The 12,745-nt window shown below is 36.8% G+C and overlaps 1 protein-coding gene across 3 annotated transcripts in view; it reads left to right on the forward strand.

Moving 5' to 3' along the window:
• SEMA3D (semaphorin 3D) overlaps positions 1-12,745 on the forward strand; it is a 207,602-nt gene that overhangs the window by 156,251 nt on the left and 38,606 nt on the right. For all 3 annotated transcript variants that reach the window (XM_082692540.1, XM_082692541.1, XM_082692539.1), the window contains 3 exons: positions 3,492-3,606; positions 4,780-4,849; positions 7,864-8,008. In XM_082692540.1, the coding sequence (XP_082548666.1) occupies positions 3,492-3,606; positions 4,780-4,849; positions 7,864-8,008 (330 nt within the window). The remainder of the gene's footprint in view (positions 1-3,491; positions 3,607-4,779; positions 4,850-7,863; positions 8,009-12,745) is intronic.

Consider the following 12,745-nt stretch of genomic DNA (forward strand, 5'->3'; position numbering starts at 1 on the left):
AATGGAAAAGGGGGACACTTTGAAAAGGGACATTTATTGTTGCCTTTATCTCATAAAATGTTTATAAGTGGATGTGATTGCTAATTTTTATGGAAGTAGTGATGTAGATCCCTGATAGAGGAATGTTGTGGAGCAAATATTTGATATATCTGTTTATTCAATTAACAAAATAATTTGAGCAACGACTCTGCTAGCGGTAAAGCAGTAAACCAAACATAGTCCCTGGCATTAAATTCATGACAGTGGATATATTTCCTCATGTATATTGAATCAACACTATTTTTAGTATTTATTGCTAACTCGAAATGTGCAAATAAAGGCAATGAAAATGTTTAAATATTATAAATTTGTAAGTGCATTAAAATTGAAAGATTTTAACGAGAGCTTGGCTTAGTATGGGTAGGGCTTTGCTAACATAAAAATACAAAAGACAGAACACTTATGAATGTAAAAAGATATAAATCAAGGTTCATGAGAAAGATGAGAAGATATCTTACTTTTTATTTTTAAGTTTATTTAGAAATCTCTTTCTTTCTGAGTGAGTCCAGATAACATATTTTCTCACTGGAATCCTACTAAACATTAAAACAGAATTCATCATTAATAGAAGGAAGCATCCGTGTTTTTGCCTATTCATATGAACATCTGGATTTATATTTATTAAATGATCTGAGGATGTTAGCAGTAAAAATAAAGGTCATATCTCGATAAATCTGTCTTCACAGCTGCAGCCATCGTTAATCATCCAATAGCTAGCTTAAATATTGATTATTTTTATTATTGAGCAATGATACTACAACAATAGAAGCACCGTATACAAAACATAAATTCAACAGCAAGTATAGACACATTGGTTTCTAGAGGGTTCTTATATGAAATAGATCATGTATTCATTTTCTTTCATTTATTTGTAGTAATACTTTATACTAAATAGCATATTACTAAATGACATAAATATGCTCTGATCTAGTATGAAAGCCTTCCTGGATTGTCTCGAATTTTCTTTTATAACATTTTCCTCCACTATTTTCATTTATCCCAGTCTTCATCTAAATGAAATTTGTCCTGGTTCTCTGTACATGTTATAAAGTGTTCCATCTGTTGCCCTTTCCCCCTAGTTTCTAGCACCTAGAATATTTCCTGAAGAGTCCAACCTCTGCATGTCTGAACTCAACTCTCACTTTAAGAACAATATTGAGTCTAACTCCACAGCAATGCCTGTTCTCCTTTTTTCCACTACAAAGACATTTCAGAGGAGACTTAACTCTTTTGGTATTTATCTATACTTTCAAAGGACATTTATCAATTTTATCTTGTATTTTTAGTTACTCACTAATCATCGAACATGTACTTATTAAACACCTGATAAGCAGGGTATTAGTGACATATGCACAGTAGGTGTTGGATGAAAGGCATAGGGAGTGCATTTTCTGAGAAGAATGAAAAATTATGAGAAAATCAACTAAATGTTCTTTTGCTTTGCTTTATCTCCACATGTCAGAAATTCTGAACAGTGTCAGTGTCAAAATACTATTGCCAGAAAGGTCTTTTTTTGGTCCAGTTTCCAAACAATCGCTGTACTTAACCATGGAGGTTCTCTTCTATATCTGCCAGTCCACATGAACTCGGGGAGACATGTGTTCCAAGACGAAGTGCACACTGATTTGGATCATTTAAAATTTAAAACAGCGAGACACAGCGCAAACTGTGAGGCACAGTATTTTGTTTAAGTGCAAATCTTAGTTCCTATAGGAAATATTTTATTGAATTTGAATGTCTTTAAATTTGTTTTTTTTTTCTTTTTACATTGTTATAAACCTAAAGAACAAATAAAGAACATAAAAATTATTACTTATGTCCACAGAGCTGTTGGTGAAAAGTATTCTGGTGTTTAGCAGAGAGGATATAACATGGGATTCACAGGTGCCTGCGTGGCTCAGTGGGAGTGTCCAACTTGATTTAGGCTCAGGTCGTGATGTCAGGGTCGTGGCATGGAACCCTGGGCCTGAGTCCGTGCTCAGAGGGGAGTCTGCTTGAGACTCTTTCCCGCCCTCTTCCTCTGTCCCTCTCCTCAGTGCACTCTCTCTCTGTCTCTCAAATACATAAATAAATCTTTAAGCAAAACAAAATAAAATGGGATTCACTCACTCTAGGTGCCCTGGTGCACCCAGGGTGTTAGATGCTAAGGCTATAAAGAGAGCTCCAGCCTATGGTCTCAGGACCTCACTGTGTTCTGAGTGCTCCTACAAATCTATAGCCTTCTGAGATTTGCTTTGTTACTAAGATTATATCATCTGGAATTTGGGTTTCCATATCACCCAAGTTAATATGCAAAGGGATCTCTGTCTTCCCTCCCCTTCCCTTTCTTCCTCTCCCTTTCTTGAAGAATAGCAACTATTTCTCAACTTCGAATTCTCCTCTTTGGAGGAGCTATTTAGATACTTTTCTCTAATTTCATATAATTTTCAGAGATACAAGAAGCACAGGGAATACAGTTCCGAAGTATTCAGAGTTAGTATTTCATAGCGAACTTTTATTAATTTTATAAAACATAAATTGCACGAAGGATAAAATTTTTTAATATAATTTACATTTAGATGTAAGTACATTAATGGAAACAGTGACTCCAGAAGTAATTTTTGAAAGTTTGATTTAAGTACTTACAGTATTTGTGCCATGAAACAGTCTCATCTTACTTATTGAAAACATAGCAGATCTAGTCTGGTCAGATAACAAATTGTATGAATTTAGTGTTCATGGGAAACTATTAAATTAAAAATAAGAAACAGATCTTTTTATGGTGTTATTGAATTTGTTTTACTGAATTGATTTAAACGCATGGGCTTGGTAATTGTCTAAAGAACAATTTAATGAAATATTTCACAGTGAAAGAAAGTCTGAAAAGACATCAGTTAGCCTTTAAAACAAGATTGGTTTTATGTGTATGTTTATGTTGCCTTATTGCTTAATTAATAGGGCACTAATTTTGGAAAAAGACTTTTTTTAAGTCTATAGCATATTTCTAAAGGCTGTACATCACGATCTTTATCATGTATATAATATACAAGTCATTGCTAGGATTTATTGAACGTAAGTTTTCTACCCCTATCCTAAGCATGGTATACAAATTTTTCCCTTTAATCATCAAAATAATCAATTTCAAGACACTATCCATATTTTTTTCAGTAAGGAAACAGAAACTTGGAGAGTTACGTAGCCTTTTGTAGGCCATGGAGCACAAAGTGGTAGAGGTGAGATTTGATTCCAGGACCCAGTCATGTCCTGGGTCGCCCTGCCGGCATCTCATTCAGGAGAGCCGTGTTGTACACACCGTAGTCATTCACCCATGACAAAAGCATGAATAAGAAAGGACAAAACTGCCTTTTCCCTTATTTGAAAGTTCAAGGCGTTAAACATGTAGACTCCCTGTCTTTGTAAACAATGATGTTAAATCTGTATCTTTACTATTTTCTTTTTTTTCCCCCACCCAGAACGATGTAGGAGGACAACGCAGCCTGATAAACAAATGGACGACTTTTCTTAAAGCCAGATTGGTTTGCTCTATTCCTGGAAATGATGGGGCAGACACTCATTTTGATGAGCTTCGTGAGTCACATGCTCCTTTTTTTTTTTTTTTTTTTCTTAAAAATGAACTACTGCCTAATAAATTCAGCATTTCTTTTATTTTAGCCCCCCTTGGAGCCCAGGACAGCTTGTAGGAGTGTTATTACTAAATACACACACACAAAGAACATGGAGGTGCTCTAGGTTTCAGAGCACGTTGTAATGAAGCAATTCCCCTCTTTGTAAGCATCCTCATAGTTAGGAGGAAACAAAGCAGCAGCAAGAGACAAAGAGCTACCAGCAAAGGTTCACCGGAATCCATTCATTTTCCATGTGGCCTTTTAATTTGGAAGGCGCGGCAGTCTGTAGGCAGAGAGAACTTGGGTTCTTTATTCTGAGGATGCCCTCTGCTGGAGAGCCCGGGAGACTGGGTGCACTCACTCCCTCCGACTTAAAAAAAAAGAATACTCAGAAGTGTTCAATGGGTCATTCTCTTGAATTTCCCCTCTTTACCCCTCTCAAAGCTAGTTCTAGAAGGAATTTTTTCAGCTATATATAAAGGTAACATCATCAAATCTTATCTTTTGAACTTGTTTTTGCCTGGCTGTGTAAAAATGATGTTATCTCTGAATGATTTTTGCCATACGGTATTTAAAGTATATATTCACTCTTCATGGCTGATTCCTCATGTGGTACATAAGCATGCTCACATCTTAAAAAACTTTTAATGGAGGTTGTTTACACATACTTTGGTATCAATACTGCTTAACTATTTACAAAATACTGAGCAAGTATTTTGCAGGTAATTAACTTGTGTAGCGATTTTTTTATTTCTAGCAAATAGATAATTGAGTTATTAATAAGTTGACACAATTACAGGGCAAGACTTTTTTTTTACATCGGAGGGTAAAAACACCCTATGTTTTTAGTTACTCTTCTGTCAGAAGTCACATACTTCTGACTGGGAATAGTCATGGAGATTATCAGCGAATCATCCCATTTATAGGTGATTGAAATAGACACCTAGCCACATAGCTAGTGAGAAAACCGGTCTTTAACCCCTAATTTCTTATGTCATAATGTAACGACTTTTACTGTTATCTGAATTTTATACCTGTTAGAGTCTCAGAAGTACTGTATTCTTAAAGAAAAGGCAAATACGTAATACTAAAATATAAAAATATAATGAATTGTTATTTTTTCTTCCATTAATAGAGGATATTTACTTACTCCCCACAAGAGATGAAAGAAATCCTGTGGTCTATGGAGTCTTTACCACAACCAGGTAAGTTAAAAGCAAAACAAGGGACGCCTGGGTGGGTCATTCATTAAGTGTCTGCCTTCTGCTCAGGTCATGATCCTGGAGTCCTGGGATCCAGCCCCACATCAGGCTTCCTGCTCATCAGGAGCCTGCTTCTCCCTCTCCCACTCCCCCTGCTTGTGTTCCCTCTCTGGCTGTCTCCGTCTGTCAAATAAATAAATACAATCTTTAAAAACAAAACAAAACAAAAACAACACTTGGAATTCTTCTATAGAATTGTAAGGCATATGTAAGGTAATACAGTTGTATTTTCCGGCCCCTTCCTTTTATGTGGAAAAAAAATACCCATTTTATTCTTTCACATAGTGTTTCCTAGAACTCTTTCAATATCAAAACATAAAATGTCTCTTTGTTCTTTTTATACCAGCAGAGTACTTCCGTATCCATTGCCACAATTCATTTAGCTCATTTCCTGTACATAGACATCTCTATTGTGTCAGGGCTTGGCCATACGCACAACACATCAGGGACCAAACTTGTACATACGGCTCTTTCCCTATATGAGCAAGTAAGCAAGTACATCTGCGAGTTAAATTCCCAGACTAAAGTTACAGGATGCAAAGGTGCCTGCATATACTCACCATAACAAATAGGTTAAGCTGCATGACATAGAAGTAGTATTATAGAAATACATGCCTCAGTCATGAGATGCGACACTCTTTGCTCTACTAACTTGGGCAAAGGAAGTTTGTATGACTTGCGCCAGGAAGATGGGCCAACTGGTATTAAAAACGGGACTAGAACCCAAAGGTGTTTTCTTAATTTTCCTGTGTTTTTGTCTTCTTTCCATGTAATACTGTCCTGCACTTGTCACTGAGACTCTGTGACTTCCTTAAAAGTTGTCCTAGCATCTCTGAAGCTTTCTCAAAGAATATATGGACCTTACATAATTTTACCTAATATTAATTTCATTTAATTCAGTAACTTACATTAGAACATGGGACAGCCTTCTTCCTGCCACACATTACTCCCTGCAACACCTTCTTTGAACTCCTTTTTTACTTTTCCTACAGCTCTGCTATCACTATTGTTTATATTGACATTAGTATTGGAAGAATTGGCAGTATTGGTATTGGTATTAGGGAAATAGTCTTACTGCCTCCTTTCAAATAAATTATTAAAATAGTCTGCAGGCAAAGTATAATTTCTCTTCTGTGGGATTACCTTCATTCAGTTCACCTTACACCTTATGCCAGTAGAGTTGGTTCAGATGACATCAGAAAACGAAATGCTTTGTGAAATTTTAAAATGAAAATAAAGAAGATACCCAAAGAATTCTGCTCTTTGGACTCCATTTTTCTGCAAATTCATATCTGAACTAAAAAGAGGCAGGAAAAGCAAGTGCCTGTAGTTACTCAAGTATGTCAGCGTTAGTTCTCTTGGCATCTTTCCATTCCCAGAACTGTCTTTGAAGTCACTGTGTGTTCCAACACAAGGCATAGACATGTGCCAGGGAAATATAGCCCCAAGATAGTTATGTTTTTTCTCTTACCAAGTTTTCTGCCCACCCAGAGTGTGAAGTTACAAGTCAACCCTTTGTTCTTGGTATACTTTATTATTCTATTTTTAATGCCGCCCCAAGGACCGAGGTAATATTGGGATGCAGTGTCCCACCCTTTGTCCTATGAGAAGATGTAATTAATCTGTGACAATAGAAACACCATAAAGCATGATGTATCATTCCTTTAAAATATCCTACGCAGAGGATGTGATTTTTATGGGGGCATCACTGCCCTTCTTAGCAGAGTTTTCTCCCAGCTGCCTGTTTGCCCTCAGCTCCCAATGCTTCCCATTAATGTCATTCCAAGATTATATATATATTTTTAAGATTTTATTTACTTATTAGAGAGAGAGAGAAAGTGAGAGAGAGCACAAGAGCAGGGTGAGAAGCAGACTCCCTGCTGAGCAGGGAGCCGGATGCTGGGCTCGATCCCTGGACTCCGGGACTCCGGGACCATGACTTGAGCCTAAGGCAGACGCTTAGCTGACTGAGCTATCCAGGCGCCCCTCATTCCAAGAATATCAATGATTGAGTTTCCCATGCTAGAGAATCCTTGGCTTGCTTGTGTAGTGCTGAGATTTTAGGTCTCTTAGATCATAAAGGGTGATCTCATTTTAATGAACAGAAATCACTGAAAATTTTAGATGCAGAGAAGATGTCTTTTATTTTCCAGAAGTTAAAAAGAAAATAAACATCTGAGGGCAGTGTTAACAGTTTTCACCACTAATTTACTAAAACTTGTGAAATTCCAATGGAGCTTTTCTGCTTCTGGATTATGTTTCCTCCCGTCCTATGTAATTAAGATTAATTTTAAGTAATCCATAAGTTACATACATAAATTCAAGAAGAAATTCAAAAATTCAGGGAGAAGCACAAAAGAATTTCAACATTTTTTCAAATTAATAGAAATTAGGAAATTATAAATGGCCGATATTTATGGACATTCACTTGCTTGAAGAAAACAGAAATGAGGTAATTAATTTTATACCTAAATTGTTCCTCTATAAAAAAAATAGGTAATATAACTTTTTTATTTTATAAGTTCTTTAGAAGGCCTTAAATGCTGCAAGAACTCCAAATAAATCTCAAAAGCATGTACATACATTTGATACTCTTTTCTGCATATTTTCTTCTGTTCTCATTTTTCTAGTGAATCCTCATGTATCCATCAAGTGTCAATGTAAATGGCCCCTTCTCTCTGAGAACATAACCAGACAGCCCTCTACTGGGGGCCCATCTGTGTGTTTGCTTTGCTTGTTACTATAGGTATCCGTAATGTAACTGCTAGCACATTTTTTCAGGATTACTTGGGTGTAAGCTCCTTAAAGACGTCCACACATTCTGTCTGCAGCATCTCTCAGATGGAATGAGCTTCCCAAGTTTGTCCACACACCTGGTTATAATATGTGCCCAATAAATGTACAGTGTACAGTGACGGACGTGCAGGGAGTGATTGGATCATGTTGCTTTTTTTCAGCTCCATCTTCAAAGGCTCAGCTGTTTGTGTGTACAGCATGGCTGACATCAGAGCAGTTTTCAATGGTCCCTATGCTCATAAGGAAAGTGCAGACCACCGTTGGGTGCAGTATGATGGAAGAATTCCTTACCCCCGACCTGGCACAGTATGTATCCAATTTCATAATCAAATTCTTTTCTGGAGCCCATATCCTCTTCCTAATTCTATTATAATAAACTATGCTATTCACCACAGCAACATGTACTGTGGGTTTAAAAAATACCTATTATTTATTCACAGTGATGTATTAGCGTTTCCATCCTTCCCTGGAACTTGACAATTTTTTTTTCTTTTGAGTAAGAGCTTTAACTTCTACAGGAAATAGTGGGTTGTATCATAAGGAGCAGGCGATGCTGAAAATATAGTGCTTGTTTGCAGTAAGTCTACAGAGTCAAGATGATTTATCTTGAATATATAGGATGACAAATATTCCAGGTTAAATGAAAATGCCAAATAAATATTTATTTCCCACATACAGCTCTATATGTAACTAGAGTCTTCAGGCCTTCATTTTTACTTTTCAAAGACTACATCAATTACAACGGTTCATTTATTTCTTTATTATGTGGCATCTGTAAAAAAAAAAATCACTTTGCAGTGTAAAATCTGTATTTGCATTGTAAATGGAAGGTTTTTGTTTTGTTTTGTTTTCACTGATGTGATTAAAACAGTTTAAGTGATTTAAATATTTTAGGATGAGCTAATTGACCTAATAAAAAGGGATAAATGCCCTTTTTTCCCACATATGTTTCATATGAGTATTTCCAACATGAGATCTAAAGTTATTATCAAAATCTCTGTAAAAAATTGTTGACTTGGGGCACCCAGGTGGCTCAGTTGGTTAAGCAACTGCCTTCAGCTTAGGTCATGATCCTGGATTCCCAGGATGGAGTCCCACATCAGGCTCCCAGCTCCGCGGAATCTGCTTCTCCCTCTCTCTCTCACTCTTTCTCTCAAATAAATAAATAAAATTTAAAAAAAATTGTTGACTTAATCCATCCAACTCTACTGAATTTTGTCTTTTCATATGTTTGCTCTTAAACAGGAAGCAGTTGGTGGCCAGACTTTCTGAATTCTCTTTTCATCTTCCTCTTACATAGCCTAATTACATTTGGGAAACACACTTTACAACCATGTCTATTTTCCCTTCTGTAATTCCTCAATAGGAATACATTTCAAGTATGTTTTCTGGACTGATTATAAGGCGATCACAGTTCTGTGGAAAAAGGATTTTTTTGCCAATAATATGATTTTCACTTACAAATTTTTTATTTAAATGCAATTTAATTAACATGTACTGTTTTATTAGTTTCAGAGGTAGAATTTAGTGATTGTCAGTTACATATAACACCTAGTGCTCATTACATCATGTGCCCTCCTTAATGCCCATCACCCAGTTACCCCATCTCCCCACTCACTGCCCCTCCAGCAACCCTCAGTTTGTTTCCTATAGCCAAGAGTCTCTTATAATTTGTCTTCCTCTCTGTTTTCACCTTTTCAAATTTTACCTTCCCTTCCCCTGTGTTCATCTATTTGTTTCTTGAATTCCACATATGAGTGAAATCATATGGTATTTGCCTTTCTCTGACTGACTTTTTTCACTTAGCATACTACTCTCCAGTTCTATCCACATCCTTGTGAATGGCGAGATTCCATTCTTTTTGAAGGCTGAGTAGTATTCCATTATAGATATATAGAGATAGATAGATCGATATCACGTCTTCTTTACAGTTAGGATGCACAGGTACTCTTCTAGAGGTTTTACAGATCTTAACTTCATAATGATTCTAAGAGACAAGTGCTATTGTGATTAATGCCATTGTACAGATGAGCCATGTCCAACACAGAGAGGTGCAGTAACTTGCCCAAGGTCACAGAACTAATGAGTAGCGCTCCTGAGTTTTAAATCCAGATACTCTGGCAGCAGAGTCCAAGGCCTTAGTCTTTGTAGTATGACATTATGTTAAAATTTTTTTATGTTAAAATATGTTTATTTCCCCCTTTGATAGAATAGAATACCTTTTACTGAATGTATATTCTATATATATGTATACTGAACTATAGTGTACTATAGTATATTCTATAGTATAATATATATAATGATATTATATAGTATATTATATATGAGTATATGTAGAATTTCAATTTATATTTTATATATATTTGGGGCTTTTTGAGGAAGATAGTTAAAATTCAGAGGGAACTCTAGTTGGGGAAATTTCACCATATTAGGATTATGGGGTTAAATATCACAGATCATCACATTTGGAGCTGCTTCTACATGAGTTTATTTTGGAAAATACTATGCCCATTCAGGCCACTAAAAAAAAAAATTCAGTCATCTAGATGTTGTTGGAGAATTTGGGACTGAAACTATCTATTACAGAAAATGGTTTTTTGGGGGTTGGAGGGACAGTAGGAGAAGGAGTGAGAGAATCATAAGCAGGCCCCATGCCTGAGCTCGATCTCATGACCTTGAGATCACGACCTGAGCCAAAATCAAGAGTGGGACCCTTAATTGACTGAGCCGCACAGGCACCCCTGAGAAAACGATTTACATGTGTACACACACACACATATATGTATATGTATATTAGTGTGTGTATATATATATATATATACACTAAAAAATTGAAATTAATCATGAAAATGGTCATATGCTAATGCATCCAGATTGCATATTTTTTCCAATTATAGTGTAGGTTAGAGGTGCATCCAAGGGACCTGTCACCACTTCTCTCCTCCTGCCTGAAGAGCTGTGAAATGCCATAGGAGGCTTGAAGATGAATCATGTGTCAGGGAGCTCTGGTGGCTCAGCGGTTAAGCGTCGGACTCTTGGTTTCTCTCAGGGTCATGAGATTGAGTGGAGCATCAGGCTCTGTGCTCAACATGGAATCTGCTTGTCCCTTTCCCTCTGTTCCTCCTTCTACCTCTCTCTCTCATGAATAAATAAAATCTTAAAAAAAAAAAAAAAAAAGGAAGGACAAATCACATGTCCCAAAATCACATGTCCCAGTACTCTCCTCCTAAGAGCATAGCCACTTCCTTGAAATCTGAATCAGCGACTTTTCCCCACCATGAGTAATGCATAAGTCAGCAAGGAGAGCTTTCCATCAATGAAAAAAGAAGCGTCCCATCACAGTAAACACACCAATTTTTGCTACTTAGTTCTCAAAGTATACAGTGTTTACACTGTACATATTTTCTTAGAATTCAGATTTTATCCAGGAAATAGGCTGGATCCACATGACCACAGAGATGCCTCACCTTTCTTTTTTTCTCTTTGAAAATTAAGAAAAGGAAAAATATCAGGCCCAAGAAAGTGTCATTTAACAGAATCATTTCTTTAACCTTTCTAAACATCAGTGTTTCTCAAGAAATTCCTATACTTTTTTACATGTGTAAGTACACTCAAATCTGTAACTAAGGTTTGATAATTATGCCTCATAACTAGAGATAGTTCCCAACTGATGAAGGTTTGACTTCTGATTTTTAGACTTTATGATGGTGTGGAAACGAACATATTCCGTAGAAACCATACCTAGAATTTTCCCTTTTGATCTTTTCCTGGGCTGGTTATATGTAGTGTGAGAATCTGGTGAGGCTAGGCACGGCACCAAGCCACAGCTCCCAGTCGGTCACACACACATGGTGTAAGTCACCATTGTGACTTATAATGGTCACACCATTGTAAGCTAGACAACCCATGCACTTAAAATCATTCTATTTTTCACTTTAGTACAGTATTCAATACATTACATGAGATACTCAACACTTGATAATAAGTAGGCTTTGTGTTAGAGGAGTTAGCCTAACTGTAGACTAATAATGTAAGTGTTCTATGCACGGTTAAGTTTGGCTAGGCTAAGCGATCACGTTGACCAGGTTAGGGGTAGTAAGTGCACTTAGGACCTACAATATTTTCAACTTAGAATGGGTTTATTGGGACGTAACCCCAACTGTAAGTGTAGGAAGATCTGTAAACCTTTCATAGCCCAAACTAGGGCCAGTATTTTTAGTGGAGACAGAGAAAGAGTCCAGAAAAACAGCAGCAGAATAGCATTCACTTTGATCAGGAAGATTATGTCCTCTTTATAGAATTTAGCGACACAAAAACGACTATTCTAGTTGCTGTCAGAAGTTGTTTATTTTGCTTTACACTTTCAATTAAACATAGGGGTCTTTCTTGTTCTGAAGTGGTAAGACGGGGATTAAATTTAACTCTACCTGAAACTCCGAATCAAATGCCGTTAACCTCAGCACCACTCTACCTTCCACGAGATCAAAGTGAGTAAAGAAACAGATTGTTTCCCCGAGGGTTGATCTGTTTTCTGCACAGATAATAATGCAGTGTTGACACCTTCTTATGGTTGTCATTTCTTTTCTTGTAATTCTGGGGCACACGTCTTACTTTAATAAAACCATTGCTAAATCATTTGCTTTGTACGAAAAGTCCACATCTTCAGTGAAAGCCACTTTCCACTGAACTTAAAATTTTTTAAATAGATTATTTTTAAAAACCTCCTTTGCGCTTACATTTCCCCACTCATGTTTTCATCAAGGTTGCTTCTAAAGTTGTGCTCCCCTGGTCCTTCTGCGGACAGTATCACTGAGGGCCACAAACACTATGACTCTCCATGTACCACAGCTGCTTTCGTTTTCTAGTTTTGACAGGGTTCTGCACTTCCTGTGACAAAAAGTCAAACCTAAACTCCTGGCCTTACCATGACAGCATTACTCTACAATGTCAAGCAGCCTGGAAACTCGCAGAGGACAAGGAGCCGTTCCTTCACTCCGAGGGATTCTCCTGCCCTCTGGTGTCCAAACTGAATCCCTGAACAAA

The sequence above is a fragment of the Mustela nivalis genome, assembly GCF_964662115.1.
Source record: "Mustela nivalis genome assembly, chromosome: 12".
NCBI classification, from domain to species: domain Eukaryota; kingdom Metazoa; phylum Chordata; class Mammalia; order Carnivora; family Mustelidae; genus Mustela; species Mustela nivalis.